At 36.9% G+C, this 22,766-nt stretch overlaps 1 protein-coding gene across 2 annotated transcripts in view; it reads right to left on the bottom strand.

The window, feature by feature from the left end:
* The window catches only part of SRBD1 (S1 RNA binding domain 1), a 196,640-nt gene that overhangs the window by 153,636 nt on the left and 20,238 nt on the right, over positions 1-22,766 (bottom strand). For both annotated transcript variants that reach the window (XM_021701193.1, XM_021701195.2), the window contains 5 exons: positions 16,158-16,324; positions 13,973-14,090; positions 12,780-12,918; positions 8,423-8,519; positions 5,701-5,836 (listed from right to left, as the gene is read on the bottom strand). In XM_021701193.1, coding sequence (XP_021556868.1) covers positions 5,701-5,836; positions 8,423-8,519; positions 12,780-12,918; positions 13,973-14,090; positions 16,158-16,324 — 657 coding nt within the window. The remainder of the gene's footprint in view (positions 1-5,700; positions 5,837-8,422; positions 8,520-12,779; positions 12,919-13,972; positions 14,091-16,157; positions 16,325-22,766) is intronic.

The raw sequence follows: 22,766 nt of genomic DNA, 5'->3' as shown, positions 1-22,766 counted from the left end.
TTAGTAATTTAAAATTTTCCCATAAGAAAATGTCCAGGCCCAGATGGCTTCACCACAGAATTCTTCCAACCATTTAAAGAATTAACACCAATTCTTCACAAACTCTTCCAAAATATACAAAAGAAGAAAAAACTTCCCAACTCTATTTACCCTGATACCCAAACCAGACAAGAACATTGCAAAAAATAAAAATAAAATAAAGACCATTCTCTCTTATGAATACAGATATAAAAATCCTCAATAGAAAAAGTAAACCAAATCCATAAATATATAAAGAGGATTACACACTAGGATCAAGAGGGATTTATCCCAGGAATGCAAGGTTGGTTTAACACCCAAAAATCAATTAACATGATACATCATACCAATAAAATAAAAAACAAAAATTACACAATCTTCTTCTTACACAATAGATGCAGAAAGAATATTGGACAAAATTCCAGGTTTGTTCACAACAAAAACACTCAACAAACTAGGAACAGAAACCAACTTCTTTAATGTGATAAAGATCACATACAAAAACCCCACAGATAGTATCATATTTAATGGTCAAAGACTGGATACTTTCCCTCTAAAATTACCAGGGTCTCCTCTTGCCACTTCTATTCAACATCGTACTGGAGGTTCTAGCCAGGGCAATTAAACAAGAAAAAGAAATAGAAGACATCTAGATTGAAAAGAAAGAAAACTATCTCTATTTGCATATAACATGACCTTATATATGGAGAACCCTAAGGAATTCACTATAAAACTATTAGAACTAATAAAGAGTTCGGCAGGATTGCAGGATAATAAATTTTTACACATTAGCAATAAGCATTCTGAAAATAAATTAAAAAAAAAAAAACTCATTTACCATAGCACCAAAAGGAATAAAATACTCAGGAATAAATGTAACAAAGGAAGTGCAAAATGCTTACTCTGAAAACTACAAAACATTGCTAAAAGAAATTGAAAAAATGGAAAAATATCTCATGTTCCAGAAAATTTAATGTTGCTAAAATGGCAATACTAACCCCAATTGATTTACAGATTCAATGCACTCCTATCAAATCCCAGCTAGTTTCTTTGCAGAAATTGACAAATTCTAAGAGTCATACAGAAATTCAAGGGACCCAGAGTCAATCTTGAAAAAGAAGAAAAAAGTTGAAGGAGTCCTACCTTCGGATTTCAAAACTTATTACAAAGCTACAGTAATCACAACTGTGTGTTCAGAAATAAGTCCATACACCTACAATCAACTGATTTTCAACAAGGATGCCAAGACAATTCATTGGGAAAAATACAGTCTTTTCAACAAGCAATGCTGGGATGACTGGATAGCTATGTTCAAATGAATGAATCTGGACTCCTTTACATTTTCATACACAAAAACGATTCAAAATTGGTCAAAGACCTTAACATAAGAAGTAAAGCTATAAAACTCTTAGAAGAAAATATAAGAGAAAATCTTCATGACCATGAGTTAGGTAAGACCTTACACGTAACACTACATGCACAATCAACAAAAGAAAAAATAAATAGATTAGACTTCAATAAAATTACACATCAAAGGATACCATTAAGAATGTAAAAAGAAGGGGCGCCTGGGTGGCTCAGTCGTTAAGCGTCTGCCTACGGCTCAGGTCATGATCACAGGGTCCTGGGATCAAGCCCCACATCGGGCTCCCTGCTCGGCAGGAAGCCTGCTTCTCCCTCTCCCACTCCCCCTACTTGTGTCTCTCTCTCTGTGTCTCTCGCTGTCAAATAAATAAATAAAATCTTTAAAAAAAAAAAAAAAAAAAGAATGTAAAAAGAAAACATATAGCATGGGAGAAAAGTTTTGCAAATCATTTGTCACATAAAAGAATTAGATCTAGAACAGATAAATGACTCTTACAACTAACAAGAGCAAAGGCCATGTCACCTTCACACCCCAAGTAGGAACCAATATATAACAAGTGTCCAAGAAAAATTTGTGGAGTAAGTGATGACTCTCCATGTTACCTTAAAGCAAACAAACACCTTTGCATGTCTGTATATCACCATAAGTTAAAAAATTAAGAGTTGTAATGGTGGAAAATATCACATGAAAGGTAATGCACTCTAATTCTTTTTATTATCTTTTAACAGTAAAATGCAGATGGAAGGAAAAATTAATTTTAAAAATGTTATACTGAGGACTTCCAAGCTTGGAGAACACTGGCAATCTCTTGATTCCAAATCTCCCCCTCATCTTCCTATAAAACCTTAATAAAAGAGACAAAAACAATACAGACCCACATCTTTGCCATTTCTAGGGAACAGAACTAAATTGCCATCTGATTTCTCTGAAGCAACATACAAAGCAAGGCAACAACAGAGCAACATATTTAAGAAAGTTAAGGAAAGAAAGTAAAAACAAAAAATAATATACTGATCTAAGCTGTCCATGTATCAGGCCCATTGGAAACAACTGTGAATGTATTAGAACTCAGAGAATACTGTACATATACACCCTCCTTAAGAAATATAGAAGAGCAGGGATCAGTAAACTATGGTCCATGGGACAAATCCAGTCAAACATCTGTTTGCATAAATAGGATTTTATTAAAACACAACCGTGCTCCCTTGTTTCTATATTATCTGTGACTACTGTCAGCTGCAATGGCAGTTGTGTAACTGCAGCAAAAGCTACCTGGCTCAGAAAATCAAGACATTTATTCTCTGGTCCTCTACAGCAAAGCTTGGCCAACTCCCTACTGGACTAGACAATAAGCTTCATTACAACAAAAGGTTGGAAAGTTCTGGCAAAACGACTAAGGGCAAGCATTTCATATAACTGTAGGGCTAAGATTAAAACAAGGGAGAAATCAATTTCCATTAAGAAAATACAGGTACAATCCTGACACCAAAGTAGACTTTAAGCTAAAAACCATTAAACAAGATAAAGAAGGACAGTTTATAATGTTAAAGCCACATTCTGGTTTTGGAATAGAGCAAGGACTATTAGCACTCTTTAAAGTTGCTGTTAGGTGTGACATCACCAACACAATAGAGAAGGGAACTCCAAAAGTCCATCCCTCTACAACAGTAACAAACTGGCCGAAGCTGTCAGAATCAACTTTTTTAGAACTCTGGACCCTAATAAAAAGCTTACAACAACCAGAGGAACATTTAAAGAAAAAAGGAGCCACAGAGTTTTGGTAAAAGAGCACTTTTAACTTACTCATTTGCCATCCTCTGCTCTTCAGATGAGCAGTGGCCATGAAGATAACAGCCTACATTCCTAGCACAGGTTGCTAGTGCCAGAGGGAGCAACATGGACCTTACTCTCAAAAATTTGTAATTGTGTGTTTTGATCTGTCTGATGGCTCTGTGAAGGAGGGACTCAAGGGCTTGCCTTTGTTTTGCCTGTCTCAGAGTTTCCCCAGGACAGAAGCCATTCTCTGGGTGGCATTTGTCAAAAGTATTTAAAGGCAAATAAATTAGTCGCAGTGTTGAGGGGTAAGGGATAAAAGTAGGTGATGAGGGATTACAGTCAGGGTAACCGACAAACAGACCACAAAAACCTGGATGAAAAAGACGCTTGAATACTAGATACTTGAGGAGAAGGGGGTTTTTTAAAGTTCCTGCATAGATTAGAGAATCTTGGAGTCTGTATGCATGCTTGGGACTAGACACATGCTCTGAAAAGACCTTAAGCTTTCACCTTTGACTAACCTTTGGGCTCCATGCAAAAAGGAAGTGAAGGCTAAGGACAGAACTGTAAATAGCCTTGCTATGCTAATGTTGAAGGAGTACCCCTAACAGTCAATCTGCAAGAACTAGGAGAATATGCTTTTTGTTTTGGCTATCTAGGCATTAAGAAAATCTGTCAAATAACTAGCGGTCCACTAAGCTAATGGAAGAGATTTCAGTGGTCACACATGACAAAGAATACAGACATTTAAAAAATAGTTTCTAAAAAATAGAAGGCACTAAACAAACAATAAAATCCCCAACAGCAGCAACAACAAATACTGAGGAGGAGGATCTGATTTTCAGTGTTGCCAATTTATAATATTCAAAATGTCAAGTTTTTAAGATAAAATTACAAGGCATGCAAAGAAATAAGAAAGTATCACCCATTTACAGGAAAAAAGAAACCAACAGAAACTATCTCTGAAGAAACTCAGACATTGGTCTTACCAGACCACTTTAAATCAACTGTCTTAAATATGCTCAGAGTTAAAGGAAATCACGGACAGAGACCTAAAAAAAATCAGGAGAACGTGGTCTCAACAAAAACAGAATATCAATAAAGAGTTGAAAATTACAAAAAGAAACCAAACGGAAATTCTGAGCTGAGAACTACAATGACTGAAATGAAAAATTTACTGAAAGGGTTCAAGAGTTAATTTGAGCAAGCAGAAGAAAGAATCAGCAAACTTGAAGACTGGTCAATTGAGATTATACAGTCTGAGAAGAAAAAGGGGAAAAAAAAAAAAAGAAATAAACAGAGCCTAAGAACCCTGTGAGACATTATCAAGTATACCAACATACATGTAACAGGAGACCCAGGAGAGGAGAAAGAGGCAGAAAGAATATTTGAAGAAATAATGACCCAAATTTCTCAGTTTTGATGAAAAATAATCAACACATCCAAGAATCAGAATGAACCCCAAGAAAGATAAACTCAAGGAGATCCACAGTGAGACACATTATAATCAAACTGTTAAAACCTAAAGCCAGAGAATCCTGGAAGAAGAGAAGTAATTCATCATGTGTTAAGGACTCGGTAAGACTAACAGCTGATTCTTCATCAAAACCATGGAGGCCAGAAGACAGTGGGATGATAAATTCAGAGCTGAAAGAAAAAACTGTCAGCCTAGAATTCTATACCCAGAAAAAGTTCTGGAGATTGGTTGCACAACAATTTAAATATACTTAACATTACTGAACTGTGCACTTAAAAATGGTTAGGATGGTAAAATTATAAGTTAAATACATATGTTACATATATTTTACCGCAATTAAAAATAAATTTAAAAAAACAAATTAAGACCTTACAAATAAACAAAAACTGAGGGAGTTTCTCTCTAGTAGACCAGCCCTACATGAAATGTTACAGGAAGTCCTTCAGGCAGAAATGAAAGGACACTAGACAGTAACTCAAAAGCATACAAAGAAATAAAGAACACTGGTAAAAGTAGCTACATAGGTAAATGTAAAGCCAGTATTATTTTATTTTCAGTTTGTGAATCATCTTTTTTCCCCCCATATGACATAAAAGCCACTTTCCACATTGTAGATATAACAATTAGGAAAAAAATTAGTAAACTGAAAAATGATATTAAAGGACAGAAATATAAGAACTATAATTTACACAACTAAGTGAGATCTCACACTTTAAATCAGATTATCTCTAATCTGTATGTCACACGGAAAAGTATTGAGCTCTAAACCAAGCACAGTGAAAAGCAAAATCTAATATGAAAGATCACCAGCCAAAACCTCAAGATATCTGAAGTGGTATACGGTCAGTTCTGCTAATAAATCTCAGTTTTACTAACTTTTCTGGGTCTTGAGTTCCACATTTGTGAAATGCGAAAGATATGACAATATTATAAGAATTTATATGGAAAAAAGAAAATGGTTGCCTTAAAATTCTTTAATTCCTTAATAAGTAAAGTTGTAGGCAAATCCAAAGTATCATCATTATTATTACTATCAGCATGGATAAGCAGTTTCTTTATTTACCTGATGATGTTGGATGTTTCTTATGTTGCACGAAAAATTCTGGTAGAGCAGAAACTTATCAACATCTTTCTCATTTACTTTTTTTGAGGACACCTTTGCTAGAGATGATTGGATACAAATATACCTATTTTGGCACCTGTTCAGTAAAGAAACACATTATATGGAAACAACGTTAGCAAAAAACTTAAGCTATTACCAAATGAGATTCTTTTTTTAAGTGATGCCCAAGTATAAAAAGGTACTGACCCATCAAAAGAGGACTCTGCTAGTATAAGTCCTCCAGATCTATGTATATGTCAACCCAATCCTCCTATAAAATACCTAAATCAGTTCATCTGCAGTTATGTAAGAGACCAAAACTACAGATACCAGATCAATAATTCTGGTCTAGATATCATCCTTTTCTAACCACTGAGTCAGGCAGTCAAGAGCCAAGTAAAAGCTAAAAAGAAGGGAAATGAGAAGATATGGCAGGACAGCTTTCCAGTGACAGTTTATAAAACTGAAACAAATTTCGGTAGTATGATACTTATAAAAACACATTTAAACCTGGTCGATTCTCCTCCTTTGACTCATTCCCACTAGGAATTTTTACTATTACTGAGGAAATAGGAAACTTCTCTCCCTGTATTAACAAAAACCCTGACAAGCCACTGCAGTCAACTGGTTCATCTCCACCTTTCCTCTCCTCTGCACACCTCATACAGAGATGTGGAGAAAGAGTAAGAGCAGACAGTCTTCTCTGCTGATACACAGCTGAAAAATATATTAAAATAGGGTTTTAGGATAGTATCTTTTTTTAATGAGGCATAAAATCCAAAAGCCCAAGTAGGGCCTACTAGGTCATGAGGTTTTAATCTCTTATAAATGGACCATGATACCATGGATAAGCAGCTCTCTCCATCAGCTGAAATTCATTTTGAGGTCAGCACTTTTATCTATACCTGATATTAAACATTCTCAAGTTAACTCAATCACTTATAAATACCAGGAATGAGATATTATAATACATGTATAGTACATACGTCTAAAAAGCATGCCACCCAGTCTAAATGAGTATCTCTCTCTAGCATACATCGTATAATGCAATGGTTTTTTTGTTGTTGTTTTTTTTTTTAGTTTTTGATGTAGTGTTCCATGATTCATTGTTTGTGTATAACACCCAGTGCTCATTCAATACATGCCCTCTTTAATACCCATCACCAGGCTAACCGATCCCCCAACTTCCCTCCTCTCTAGAAGCCTCAGTTTGTTTCTCAGAGTCCATAGTCTCTCATGGTTCATCTCCACCTTCGATTCCCCCCCTTCATTTTTCCCTTCCTACTATCTTCTTCTTCTTCTTTTTTAACATATAATGTATTATTTGTTTCAGAGGTACAGGTCTGTGATTCAACAGTCTTACACAATTCACAGCACTCACCATGGCAAATACCCTCCCCAATGTCTATCACCCAGCCACCCCATGCCTCCCACCCCCCACCACTCCAGCAACCCTCAGTTTGTTTCCTGAGAATAAGAATTCCTCATATCAGTGAGATCATATGATACATGTCTTTCTCTGATTGACTTATTTTGCTTAACATAATACCCTCTAGTTCCATCCACATCGTTGCAAATGGCAAGATTTCATTTTTTTTGATGGCTGCATAATAGTCCATTGTATCTATATACCACATCTACTTTATCCATTCATCTGTTGATGGACATCTTTGCTCTTTCCATAGTTTGGCTATTGTGGACACTGCTGCTATAAACATCGGGGTGCACGTACCCCTTCGGATCACTACATTTGTATCTTTGGGGTAAATACTCAGTAGTGCAATTGCTGGGTTGTATGGTAGCTCTATTTTCAACTTTTTGAGGAACTTCCATGCTGTTTTCCAGAGTGGCTGCACCTGCTTGCATTCCCACCAACAGTGTGGGAGGGTCCCCCTTTCTCCGCATCCTCGCCAACATCTGTCATTTCCTGACTTGTTAATTTTAGCCATTCTGACTGGTGTGAGGTGGTATCTCATTGAGGTTTTGATTTGGATTTCCCTGATGCCAAGCAATGTGGAGCACTTTGTCATGTGTCTGTTGGCCATTTGGATGTCTTCTTTGGAAAAATGTCTGTTCATGTCTTCTGCCCATTTCTTGATTGGATTATTTGTTCTTTGGGTGTTGAGCTTGATGAGTTCTTTATAGATTTTGGATACTAGCCCTTTATCTGTTATGTCATTTGCAAATATCTTCTCCCATTCTGTCGGTTGTCTTCTGGTTTTGTTGACTGTTTCCTTTGCTGTGCAAAAGCTTTTTATCTTGATGAAGTCCCAATAGTTCATTTTTGCCCTTGCTTCCCTTGCCTTTGGCGATGTTCCTAGAAAGAAGTTGCTGTGGCTGAGGTCGAAGAGGCTGCTGCCTGTGTTCTCCTCTAGGATTTTGATCGACTCCTGTCTCACATTTAAGTCTCTAATACAATGGTTTTTAAACTGTTCCTCAGAGCCCTCCACTGAGGTATGTCAGTGTAAGGAAGATGAGCAGGCAGAGTTCCAGGCTTCCTGCCTAGAATTCAATTAAAGCAACATCACTTTTATCTGTTTTATATGTTAGGGTTCTACTGCTTGAACAAAGAGTTCTGCTACCAAAAATAAAGTTTTTAATGAACACTAGTGTTAGCACTAACCATACAACCCTTAACGGCATGAGTCCACAAAGCAGAAAACGCTAAAAAAGAGTTACTCACAATTTCCGAATGAAGTCAAGCGTGTCTTTGTCTTTAGCAATCATGTCTGCTAAAATATGCTGCACTCCTGTTTCAATATCCTGGAGTGCTGAAAGTCCTTTAGGAGAAGTTTAAGGGGGAAAACAAAGCAAGAACTACAGATTGGTTCTTTAAGTCTACAATTAAATCATAATAAATTTATTCCAGTCAAAATGAACCCTTAAATTGAAAACCTTAAGACAGAGAAGTATCATAGCAGTGACTAGCTTACCTCTGCAAAAAAATAACAAGTCTCCAAAGCAATAATACAGGACCTTTACATATCATATAACCTAGTGGTAAAAAATGCAGCTCTGGAGCCAGCTGCCTGTCTAATCCTAGTTCCACCACTTACCAAATGTGTAACCTTGGGCAAGTTACTTGACACCTCTGTGCCTCAGTTTCCTATAAAAATGGAATAATAGCACCTACTTCATGAAGTGTTTATAAAGAATAAATGTACTATGGGAAATATATATTAACAGAGTTATAACCTAAGGTATACCATTTCATACCAGTTACAAAAATTATCCTTTACAAGTAATTTTATTAATATTCTTATTTTGACTTATGAGGCATTTATTCACATTTTTAATGATCCATTTGAATTTCTCAAATCTCATGAGCACAAAACAAGAGCCATTATGTGGTCATTTATCTTCATAGTTGAATTGTCTACCAGTTGTGCATTATGTTCTTTCCAAGTGCTTCTGGTTTGCTAATTTATAGCAGTGACTCTTGAACATCAGGGCCCTGTGATATCAACTTATATATACATTAAGAGAGATCATTCGCATTGCTTTTTTTTCCATTTCTTCTTAGTTGTTCTATTAAAGCTTTTTTTTCTTGCATTAAAGTTTGAATTACACAAGCAGTTAAGTATCATAAGTATGTTTTTCTGAGAGCATAGTTTTAATGAGTAATAGGTACAGAAGACAAAGAAAATAAGAGGACAGACTTAGGGAGTCATTAATAAAGAGAAATGCCTTGTTGGGTTTTCTTATAACTACTCTTAACTATTAAAATAACTAAAATTATTTTAAAGAAATTTAACCATTAAAATTAGTATAAATTCTGTTTACATTTTAAGAGAGTTTCCCTACAAGGGGATTTTCAGGAGTGAATTACCTTTGAGAGGTGGAAGGTTGTATATATAAAGGACCTAGAACAGCTGTGACATATAGTAAGCAGTCAGTAAATATCTGCTCTTGGGTGAGCTATCTCCCTACCCCTACATCAGTCTTCATCTCAGAAAACCAGTCACTGAGCCTCAGTTGGTTGAGTGGCTGCCTTCGGCTCAGGTCATGATCCCGGAGTCCTGGAATCGAGCCCCGCCCCAGGATTAAGCCTGCTTCTCCCTCTGCTCCTCACCCGACTCATGCTCTCTCTCTCACTCTTGCTCTCTCTCAAATAAATACATAAAATCTTACCAAAAAAAAAAAAAAAGGAAAGAAAGGAAAGAAAACCAGTTACTATGCACTAATTCCTGGAGTCCCGAAGCACCTTACAGCATCATTACACAAAATTTAATAAAAACACCAGGGTAGTAAGTCAGAAGTAAAGATGGAACCTATCTCCAATGAGAATCATCAATGAGAGAGAACAGAAAAAGGAAGTTATATATTTTTCTATTATAATAAGAGACCTTTAAAAAGCCCCCATCATTTTTGACGAATGCAGTTTGTAAACTTTTTATAATTGACAAACCTTATATAATTAAAATTACACTAGAGCTCTAGAACAATGTTTTGTATAGTCTAAGGACCCAAAAATAAAATCACACTAGGTACTTACTAAAAATATGGATTCCTAGACTTGGGGATTTTTGTTTTGCAGAGCATTCCAGATGATTCTGATACCCATTAAAGTTTAAAAAAAAAAAGGGGGGGGGCAAAAGCACTGCTGGGGAGGTGCCTTGAGCTACCTTTAGAGCAGTGGTTCCTAATGGGAGGTAGAAATTATCAGAGTCACTTGGGTAGCTCAATCACATTACATTACCTCCTTCTCAGTCCAACTAGAAAGAGAAAGGACTGGGAAAAGAGTCTTGTGTGTTTGAATAAGCATCTGCTTCCATCAGAGAGAACTGATCACTGGGGCTTAAGACAGCCAAAAATAACAAGAGTTCAAAAAGTTTAGCACCTCAATGAAATCAGGAGGATATAAGGACCACAGAAGCAGAAAATCGTTATCTCCTCTGTTGTAGTGAAAACTTTCCAGCCAGATTCTTCAAAGCTCCACAACTGTAACAAAAATTGAAGGGCCAACACTTCTTTTCACTTTATCTGCAATACGGCTACCTCTTCTTCCACACAACAGAGCAATCAGCTACTCCTCCTTGTAAACAACATGGGGATATTCTGAAAATTCTAGGATGTAGTTCATCTGTGGCATGTATATCTTTTTGATTCAGACCAAATTCTTATTGGTCTGTGGCAAGTAAGAAGTGTCTTCCACTTCACACTGAAATAGTTGGTTTCTTAAATATTTCTCTGAGAAATGATGGGAATGATGAAAATACATCTTTAGAAAAATAAGAGAATTGAGGATGATCATGAGTATGTGTATAGCCCAAGAAATGAGGGGACAGAGAAAAGAAAAACACAATCCAAGCAAACTTTAAAAACCAGTATCTAGCTTGTTTGGAATTAATTGTAATTCTTTGACATTTATAATCAGAGTAAAAGAAAGAGGGAATAAAGCAAACAGAAAGTTCAATATATGTGCTAGTACTACTGTAACTGCACTGAGCCCTGACTGAGCCCCATAAACAGAAGTATCACTAAGTGTCCATCACCATGTAGTTCATGAGCATCACCATATATGGCCATGCAAAGAGACAGAGTTATCAAACCTACCCAGTAGGAACTCAGTATATGTGCAAACTAAGGAAAACTTGGTAACAAAGGAGGTGAAAAGGAACAGAAATCGATCATTAAAGAGTAAGAACAGGCAAACCTTTATGCACCTGACATTCTGAAAACTCCAATATTTGATTCTAAGAAAACATACCATCACTGGGGAAGAAAGTTCGCACTGTGGCTGACCTTAATGCTTGGCTATACAGTCTCAGCTTCTATTAAAACATAAAAATTGCATCATTTGAAAATCTAACTAAAAATACACATTAAAAAATAAAACAAATGAGTTTTACTCATTTCGATCCATCTCTAAAATCAATACTTATTTGCTTTTTCTTGTAATTATTGCCATTTTCAAATCAGATATTAAGATGTGTATATTTGTATGTGAATAGATACAGACAGTCATCCTTAATTTTTTATTTGCAAACTCACATTGCTGAATAGTTTAAAATGAATGCAGGTTACAATATGCTAGGATTCCCCATAGTGTAGTACAGAATGTGGATATTCTTATCAGAGACTGCCCCCTATAGACACTTAGGTCTCCTAGCCAAAAGAATAAACAGAAGACCAAAGAAACTAGAATGAGAATAGGACTTAGGAGAGCACCAATCTCCCCATCCTATCCTGTCAGAGCACTCCTGTAAAAAGTCACTCTTGCTCAAAGAGCTCTCACTCTAGGGCTAATTTTGCCAATAAAACCAATGTATCTTGACATGTATCAGTTGTCACTTTCCATGGGTTTCTCTTAGAAATTCTCTCTCCCCTACCCTCCTCCCATCTCACTCTCCTTGTGCACACATACACAAAAGGTTAGAAGATACATTTCAGAAAAAGACCCTTTACTCCTGGAGAGTAGAAGTGTGGAAGCAGGACTTCACTTTATAACTAATATATGTCAGAACTGTTGAGATTAGTTTTAAAAAGTAAATATGATTTTTATAATTAAATAAATTTTTAGAAATAGAATCCAAGTTTTAAAAGAAAATATAGGACATTCTTTATAACCTTGGGACATGAAGAAATTTCTCTAAAAAGAAAAAAAAAAGCAAGTATCTTAGAGAAAAGATTAGCAAAACTGAAAAGATTAATAAATTAACTATAATAAAACTAAGACCTTCTATTTTCTGTTTATTTAATAGACAGCATAAAGAAAGTGAAAAGAAATTACAAACTGGGAGAAAAGATTTGTAATACATATAATTGGGAAAGAATATCTTAAAAAGTACTTATAAACTAATTAAAAAAAAGAGAAACAACACAATAAAAATGGGCAAAAGACTAGAACAGGCACTTCAAAAGAGGAAGCTGATGCCTAAGAGGAGGTATATGGGGATTTGTTTATTAGAATTATTTATTCTTATATGCTACAATACTCTTGTATAGTCATTACTTAATGAAAAAAATTTTTAAATAGTTTTCAAATTAAAAAAGGAAGAGAAAGAAATAGGGACGATCTCTTAAAGTAAAGCTGGTACCTTTTATATTGGGTCTAATGTAAGATAGCAGATTGAGCTGTCCTGGATTCTCAAGCAGTATCTTGGCTGCTCCTTCTAATCCCAACTGTTTTGCTCTCTGGGCTTTGGTGCCTTTGCTTCCAGTTTTATATGGAGCTGACTAGAAAAAAAAAGTCAGAAAATATACCATATCGTTGTTTTAAAAAGCAAGTCAAAATTAAAACACAAAATCAGAAGACATGGTGGGAATGCTAAAGACATCCTTTTCTCAACCCTTTCCTCTCCCTTCAGAGATGAATTAATACTAACCAGAGACTACTAGCTGTACAAAGATGGTTATTCCTTATGTGATTCTTTAGACTTTTCTATTCACTTCACATTAGTCATTTGTTTGTATTCACTCATCTTAAAAACTCAGTGCCTGGACTGCAAAGACTGTCAGGTCCTCTCCTCAACCCAAGGGAGCTCCTCTAATAGCTGCTGACACACAATGCTTCTACTTCTTAACACACATTCACTCTTCAACCTGAGCCAGTGGGCTTCTCTTCCCACACCTTGCTGAAAGTGGTATCCCAAAGAGGCACAATGATCCCCTAATTACCAAATATACATTTTTCAGTCCTTATCTTGCCAAACCTCCCTGCTACGTTTACTTACTTAACTATTGATCATTACCTCCTTCTAAGACTCTCTTCCCTACAGTCTTCCATGGTGTCATCATCTCCTGATTCTCCTCCTACTTCCCTGACCATTCTTTCCATGTCTCCTCCTTCAGTTTTCCCTTCCTCCACCCATGCTTCAAAAGTTAGTGTTCCTCAATGGTCTATCCTGACTTGTTTACCCATAAACTCTCCCTGAGTGAAATCATCCATTCTCATGGTTTTAAATACCAACTACATGCTGAAGACCCTCACAGCTAGGTCTCCAGCTGAGCACTCTCCCTTAGGTTTCTCAATTCCATAACCTACACTCCTTTATCTCCCCACTCAACTGGGAATGCCTTGGAGACAAGGACTCTGTATTACCTATCTTAGCAAACCACACAAAAAAGCATTTGATAGATATTTATTGAATAAGCACTTTGTTGAATTAAATAATGATGGCTGATGACTTTAGCTTTTTATTTCCAGATCTTTTTTAACTTTATATAAAAAGATCCAAATCATAATATAATTAGGTAAGTATGATATTAAAAGATTAAAAGAGTTCCTTACCACATGTTCTAGTTCTTCAAAAGTTTTACAGTTCAGCAAGGTTTTTAACAAGCACTCAGACATCTTTCCCTCCTTCTTAATTTTTTGGATTGTACTATGAACCTTCTTTGCAACAGCCCTGAAAATAAAAACTTTTGTAATATACAAGATTTATGTGTCAAAACTTCCTTTTTGAAGCTATCTCAAACTTACAGGAATGTTGTAGTTGAGATAAAAACATTTTCCCCCCTTCTGGACCATTTGAGACTAAGTTACCATTACCCAAATATTTTAGTGCATATTTTCTATAAATAAGAATCTCCTCCTACATAACAATATAGCCATCAAAATCAGGTAATGAATATAGATATATTACTATATTCTAATCCACAGATCTCACCTAAGTTTCACCAACTATTTCAATAATGTCCTTGAAACTGCTCAGAGTCCCAGTCAATGCCCCCACTTACTCAGAGAAATATTCCTCCATTAATATTCAATGTATTTGGGTGCCTGGGTGGCTCAGTTGGTTAAGCGACTGCCTTCGGCTCAGGTCATGATCCTGGAGTCCCGGGATCGAGTCCCGCATCGGGCTCCCTGCTCAGCGGGGAGTCTGCTTCTCCCTCTCCCGCTCCCCCCTCTTGTGCTCTTTCTCTCTCTCACTCTCTCTCTCAAATAAATAAATAAAATCTTAAAAAAAAAAAAATATGCAATGTATTTCACTATTAATAGATACCCAGGAAATGAACTCTTTTGAAGTGTTTTTAATAGAAAAAGAAAATAATAGGAATCTTGACAGAAAGTTTCTATTTGTCCCCCACACAACCAAATATTATTAGAATATCTTTAATTTTTAATATAAACTATTCCTGCTTGTTTGTGACACTCTCCTCAATTTCAGATCCCCAAATCCTCAGATTTTCTCCATTACCTTGAATTCAACCAAATAGAAAGCTTACTTCAGAATTTGTAAACTACTGGCCTTCTACATGTGACCTGTAGATGGTTTTGTCTGGCCCAGAAAGTTTTTATATAAAAACTCAGATTACCAGATTCTTTGGGGGGAAAAAAAAAAAATAGGACAAGCTGGCAAACTGGGTGGACAAGCCTGCATGTCAGTAATCAGCTGGAATAGATGCTAACCCTCTTATGAGTTAGGATCTCGAGTTTGTATCCCTTAATGCTTGATTATACTACCCTGGGCCTGGAAGACTTAAATCTGAAACCACCTGATTAGCTAGTCATTTATACTTCTGGGCTGGCTACTTGATTTTTCTCTCAATGAAATATAACTCTCCACCTATTAGCATCTTAATCCTCCTGGCACTAAAAGAACTTCAACAAAAGGTGTAGAAATCCTAGTGAGATGCAGGTTCCCCCCAAATCATAGGAAGATTATTAGGTTGCTTGTAAAAAATAACTTTTAGCACTTTTAGAATGGCTTGAAGGTTAAGATTCTATCCAATTTTAATCAGATCCTTGTCATAGAGTTGAAGAACACACACATTAACAACACAGTGCTTGGCATGTAGGAGATATGCAATAAATGCATGAATGGTGAAGAGTGTTTAATAAACTCTACTGAAAAATATAGTTAATCTTACAGTCTTTGCATGCTTATTTCTGAGTTACTACAGTAAGTCCACAGAAATAATTTTTAAAGGATGCTTTTCATTCTATAACTATACAAAACTTAAAACCCACCAATACCAAATTACCATGCCCTTTAAAAGATCAGAAAAAGGAAATATACATATTTCCCACAAACTCTATACTGCCAAAAAAACTCTCCATTTAGGGACTTCATAGTATTAAGAGGACAGTTTTACATAAGCTATTTAAGATTCAGACTAAAATGTATTTTTCTCAGTTTCCTTCCTTTGCCATTATGCACAACTATTTCTATGAGAGAATATGACAGTCAAACTCTTAGGCACACACTTTTAAGGCAAACCTCCTTTCTACCCATGCATGCCTGACCTATTCATAAACACTCCAGCAGAGGGACTCTGTACACACCTAAAGAAGTAAAATGGAGCTGACTTCCTCTGTCAGAAGGTGACTACATTCAATTACAATAATTCAAGAAAACAAAACAATGGAACTGTTGAAATAAGCTGTCATTCACTTCCTCACTGTTTCTCCTCACTGGCTCACATGGCCTCTTTCGCCCCCCAGTAGGCTCATCCCTTCCCAGGTTTCTTACCGGAGCTCCTCCAAGGTTTGTCGAACTTCTCTCAAGGAATCAGCATCGAGGTTATTAATAAGCTCTTTTCGATACCGTATAATGAAGGGAATTGTGTTATCATCATTAAAGAGACGAATAATGTTGGCACAAACCCAAAGTTCAATATTAGTTCTCTCAGATAAAACCTGCAAATTAAGGATACTTAGTGATTTAAAATCCTGAAACTTAAATATCTATATTATAATGTATGGTTTAAATATAGAATCAAATAATGTTCTCCAGTCACTTAGAAACACTTGCAGTGATTTAAAAAAAATACATATATATACTGACAATCATAAAATAGTCATTTCACTAATTCAGTAAAATAAAATCAAAGCCACTCTGTAATCATTCAAATTCTACAGGGCTCAATACGACACATTTTTCACCTCTCAAGATTAGCAGCAAAGTCAAGGAGTTGGTAACTCATTATGTTGACATGTGTCAACATATGACACAGTGTTGTCTCACTGCTAGTGAGAAAGTGCAATGGTATAACCTCTGGAGGAAGAACAATTTGGCAGTATCTATCAAAATTTATAATGCATAAACTCTTTGACCCAGCAATTCCACTCCTCAGAATTTATCCTGATATATTCATACTCCTGGAAAATGATATTATTTATAGTGATATCTTTTGAAGAACTTTTTCCAGTATGGAAAAGTCAGCAAAAACGTAAGTCTATAATGGGAAACTGGTAAATAAATCATGATACGATAAGAGTAGAATGTATACCATGCAACTAATCTTATGTGAAATGATATGGAACAAGACCTAGGAACATGGCTTACTTTCAGAAAAGGTAATTGATTGGATGGTTAAGGATAGGAAGACTCTTCTGTATCTTTTGATTTTCATATCATACACATATACTACATATTTGAAATAATTAATTCTTTAAAAAAAAAACAAATCTATAGGTTTCAGGAGAATGTACATGTAAGCAGAAAAGTTTAGGGAAGTCAGCCTGAAGAAGACAAAGAAGGAAAGGCAATTTCAGTAACTGTTCTCAAAACCTTGCAGATTTTTCAAAGTACAGTACAAAAGGTATAAATTTTATTTTTTTTTAAGATTTTATTTATTTTTTGACAGAGAGAGAGAGACAGCAAGAAAGGGAACACAAGCAGGGGGAGTGGGAGAGGGAGAAGCAGGCTTCCCACTGAGCAGGGAGTCCGATGCGGGGCTCCATCCCAGGACCCTGGGATCATGACCTGAGCCGAAGGCAGACACTCAATGACTGAGCCACCCAGGCGCCCCCATAAATTTTATTATTATTTCAATCTTGATGCCCAAGATCAGCCAAAACTGGAAGGGGAAAAAAAACCCAGAAAAATCACTAAGGAATTATCAAAATCAACTAATTAACAAAATCAAGTCAATATATAAAATAGAGTGAATTTCAAAACTACAGGTGAAATAAGAGGCTGAAATCCAGAGATTATCAAGGGAGGATACTCTCATTCTTCTGGCCATCTTAAATCCTGAGGCCTACATCTTAACACGTTTTGATGCATTAATACCATCTCTCTGGTGAGTGAGAACGTTAACTTCATATCTCCAGCCCTGGCTCTCTTCCACATGAGCTCCAGACTCATTTAGACAACTACCTGAGATATTTATTCTCTTGAAAACATAATGGGCATCTCAAACTTGGCTTTGCAAAGTGTTCTTCCTCTCAGACTTATTCCTTCTCCAGTTTTCCCCCTTATTATGTCCAAACAGCAGTTCAAGCCAGAAAACTAAGTCTAACTCTTTCGTTTCATTCAACTCTTAAATCCACTCTATCACAAGAACTAATTAACTCTAGCTATAAAATATTTCTGTAGTCTCTTACTGTTCTTCATTTCTTCCTCCCCATACCTGTCTAGTTCAAGCCAGGATTACTCAACAGCCTGTTAACTATTCTTCTTGCACCCACTCCAATCCCATCTGTTCCAGTCTCCGTGAACAAACAAGGATTATCTTTTTTAAATGTATATTGGGCGCTTGGGTGGCTCAGTGGGTTAAGTGTCCAACTCTTGATTTCAGCTCAGGTCATGATCTTAGGATCGTGAAATTGAGCCCCACATCGGGCTCCATGCTCAGCGGTGAGTCTGCTTGATGTTCTCTCTCTCTCTCTCCCTCCCTCCCCCTCTGCCCCACCCCCCTGCTTGCATGCATGCATGCACACACACAGGCTCTCTCTCTTAAATAAATAAATCTTAAAAAAAAAAAAAGGATAAAATGTATATTGAATCATGTCACTTGACTAGTTAAAACCTTTTAATGATTTCCCATTGCATTTAGAATCTAAACTCCTTACCACGACCCAAAAAACATCAGCCTCCTGCCAACCTCATCTTATCTAGTCTTCCCCTCATTAGAAGCCAGCCCCAGGGGCGCCTGTGTGGCTCAGTCGGTTAAGCGTCTGCCTTCAGCTCAGGTCATGATCCCGGGGTCCTGGGACCTCAGTGGGGAGTCCCTCTCCCTCTCCCTCTGCTGCTCCCCCTGCTTGTGCTCTCTCTCTGTCTCTCTGTCAGTTAAATTAAAAAAAAAAAAAAAAAAAAAGCCAGCCCCAATGACTTCCTCTTAGTTCCTAAAACAAGCCCAGCTGTTTCCCTCTTTAGAGGCCTTCCTGAGGTTGCTCTATCATTCAGAAATGCTGCTCTTGCTTGTTATCTTCCCTGACCCCTCCAAAATCAGACTCAGTAGTATTTTCTCAAACTGGTACCTCTTCCTATTTCTTATTCCAACCAACATCATCTTCTACCACAGAAATCCTCAGGGATATTACAGCTACCTCCTCCAACACCATCTTCCTACCATGTAGCAGCTATATACCTTAAGAGTACTTGACCTCAACTCCACCTCCACAGCATTTTGTTCAGTATCCAACTGTTTTATCATTAACAGCCAGAGTGTGGCCAGAAAGATTGGTCCAGTCAGCATGAAGCTCAAGATTTGGGTTGAAACTCTGGACAGTTTCTTCTAGAGAAACATGGTTTGTACACATAGATTCTTAAAAGCTGAGGATGGCAGTGCTAAGAGAATCCTAGAAAGATTGTGTCAGTGCACTGATCAAACTTTTCCTGCTACAGAGGTCAAGAAATATCCTTCATTGCGTAAGCTAGTTCGAGACGGGTTTTCTCTTACTGCAACCAAAAGCATTCTAGTCAATGTCCTCAGTATCACTGTGTGTTCCCTATCATGACCAGCTAATCTGTCACCAAGGAAGCAAACTGAACTTCTAAAATGTCTGTTCTTTCCCCTCAAGTTCCCTTTCTGCTAATATCATCTTTTATCTGAACCACAGAGCAGTTTTGTTTTCTATGTTTTCCACCCAGCTTCTCTGCATTACTGATTACATTTTTAAAACACAGATATAAATTGGGTATTTTTTCTCTTTTTCTTCTTCTAAACACAAGTTCCAATGACTTTTATCTACAACCTGGTAAAAGTTCAACCACCGTGGCATAGTTTTAAAATCTCTTCCTAAGTGTGGTTCCAAATTGCACTGTCTTAAAGGAGTAAACAATCTAGAAGGGAAGGCAAATGTTAATGCAATTAAGTACAAATAAAACAGGATGTGCCAGTGATATACTGTTTTCAGAGAAAAGAAAGGTCTCCCAGGAGTAATCAAGGAAGGCTTCCTACAGTGGTAGCATTTCAGCCGGCCCTTGAAAGATAGGCAAGATTCTAAAAGACAGATATGAAAAATGAATATGACCAAATGCTCATCATTTTGGAACTGTGTGATTGTTAAGAGAAACCCATGGGTTCCCACTATCCTAAACTACCTCAGCTACTGTTAACTGAAAGGGGCTCAAACATAGCCCAAGATCCACATTTGGGTCGTACGTGGTCCTAACAAATCCAGAAGCATCATATGTGTTAAGGGAGTGTATACTGCTGCTTATGTAGATTTGCTCCTTGAAATTAAAGACAACAAAACTCCATATAAGCAGTCTCCACTTTTGGGCCTCCAAATCATCCAATTCCTTCTGTCTTTAGTCAAATGTTTATTTTAGCTCATATTATATGCCAACAACTATATCAAGCCAGTGAAAATGAAATGTAAAATACCAAGACTCTCTTCCCAAGGAGCTTACAAGCTAGAAAGAAGAAAGACAGACAAGTAGTTAAAATATATTGTGATCTGGGGCACCTGGGTGGCGCAGTCGTTAAGCGTCTGCCTTCGGCTCAGGTCCTGATCCCAGGGTCCTGGGATCGAGTCCCGCATCGGGCTCCCTGCTCCGCGGGGAGCCTGCTTCTCCCTCTCCCACTCCCCCTGCCTGTGTTCCCTCTCTCGCTGTGTCTCTCTGTCAGATAAATAAATAAAATCTTTAAAAAAAAAATAAAATAAAATAAAATAAAATAAAATAAAATAAAATATATCGTGATCTGTACTCTGACAGAAGTACATATAGACTGTTTCAAGAACACATGGGAGGTAGAAACATCTAATTCTGCAGCGATGGAAAAGCAACAAAGAGAATGAAGGTACCTCCAGGCAGCCAAATAGGGACAGGAATTCCACGAAGAAAGAACAGCATATCAAAAACCACTGATGAGAAACCACTGCACATTTTTTAAATTGCTGTAAGTTCAGCAATGATAAAATGTACAAGGGGTGTTGAGATGAGGTGAGAAATGGAAAGGTGGATAGAGCTAGATGGTGAATTCCATGTAGTTTGAACTTTATTCTATACTCAATATTAAGCCACTCAGTGACGATCTGCTCATTACTTAATTTCAGCTGTTGAGTCAACCTCCCTGTGCAAATCCCTGTGACATTTTACAAATCAGTGAGATCTGTGGACTAGAGAAAGTGGCTCACAGTGTGTGGTCCTCAAACCAGTAGCATAAGCATCACCTGGGAACTTGTCAGAAATGCAAATTCTTGAGCCCCACCCAGATCCACTGAAGAAGAACCTCTGGAGTAGGGCCCAGATATCTATGTTTTAGAAAATGAGGCGCACAACAAAGATATAACTAAAAGAGCTAAAAGCAGAGATCAAACCTTAGGGATGGGTAAGGGTTCAGGCCAGAGAACTACTATAGTTTTTACTTTTAAGCTATTCACACTTATTACTGTAATATTATTTATAATTAACTGGTTAGGAATGAGAGTAAGTAAAAAGGAAGGCAGTCTCAAGATTTTTTTCAACGCTAACACTTAAATAAGAGAAGCAGTTTTTGTGACTGTTGTTTGAAGCTAACACTGTATAGAGTTTATTATGTTCCAAACACTTTCACATATTCAGTATTAACTCAAACTATATGACACAGGTATTATTACTCACATTTTATAGACAGGAAAACTAAGACCCAAAAAAGTTAATTGCCCAAAGTCCCACAAGCTACATTACCTTTTCAAAAATTTGATTTGTGTGCAAAGCAAGATGATTTTTTTTAGGCAAAAATACAAATTAAACAAAGAGCCTCACTTCTCTTCCTGAATCCCACTGCAGATGAAACATGGTGCCTTCATACTGCCCTCTGGTGTCTAAAACTGCCAACAAAATGGCCTTCTCCCAAAGTGTCCTGAGATTTACTCCTCCAATCTATATTCCCGTTCCCTTAAAAAAGAAAATATCTGAATATCAACAAACTATAGCCTTAATCATCCTGGCAGCATCTATATTTTAAAAGAACTAAAATTAAATTAAATTCTACTCTAATGAATAGAATTGAGAGAGAGAATTTTCTACTCAAAGTCGTTTCCCAATCAGCAGTTTGACACCTCCTTTCTCAAAAGCTTTTGATTCCTGCTGTTCTCTTTATCCCTGCCTATTTATTTTATTACTTATTTTATCACACATAGAAGCTTCCTTAAAGCTTTTCCTGCAAAAGGAAAAACTAGGCTGTCAGAAGTCAGAAGAGTGGTTAAAAGAAAGAGGACAGGAAATTGGAAAACCATATAAAGGGGATTGTAGGGTGCTGGTAAGGTTCTGTTTCTTGATCTGGAAGCTTATTACTTTCGAACATTCATGAGCTATATATACTTCAAAATAGTATATATACTTCAAAATACAAGTATATATACTTTCCCTCATTAGAAGCCAGCCCCAGGGGCGCCTGGGTGGCTCAGTTGGTTAAGCGTCTGCCTTTGGCTTGGGTCATGATCCCAGGGAGCGAGTCGCACACCGGGCTCCCTGCTCAGCGGGGAGCCTGTTTCTCCCTCTGCCTGCCGCTCCCCCTGCTTGTGCTCTTTCTCTCTCTGACAAATAAATAAAATCTTAAAAAAAAAAAAAAAAAGATGCTTTTTAAAGCCCATAACAATACCAGCTAAATCATAAAAACAAAAAGGGCTAATCCAATTGTTTTACTTGATCCCTCCTGGAACAAACAGGTAACCTAATGGGTGGTGTGTGCTTATATACAGAAGTGCAGTGAGAAAGCCAACTCAGACACACTCACCTCCTTCCAGTCCCACTTCTTTCCCCAACTTTGTCATCCCATGGTCACATCATTCCCCATCATCTCTTGCAAGAAAAATGGCTAATAAAGAGGGTTTTGCTTGCTTTTCCTCTCTAATTTGGCAAACTTTACTAACATATATGTGGCTACTCCACTCCCATATTCCCAGCCCCCTCAAAATAAAG

The sequence above is a fragment of the Neomonachus schauinslandi genome, chromosome 10 (genome assembly GCF_002201575.2).
Source record: "Neomonachus schauinslandi chromosome 10, ASM220157v2, whole genome shotgun sequence".
NCBI classification, from domain to species: Eukaryota; Metazoa; Chordata; class Mammalia; order Carnivora; family Phocidae; genus Neomonachus; species Neomonachus schauinslandi.
The sequence above is the reverse complement of the archived record's forward strand: the minus strand, read 5'-3'. Positions and strand labels throughout refer to the sequence as shown.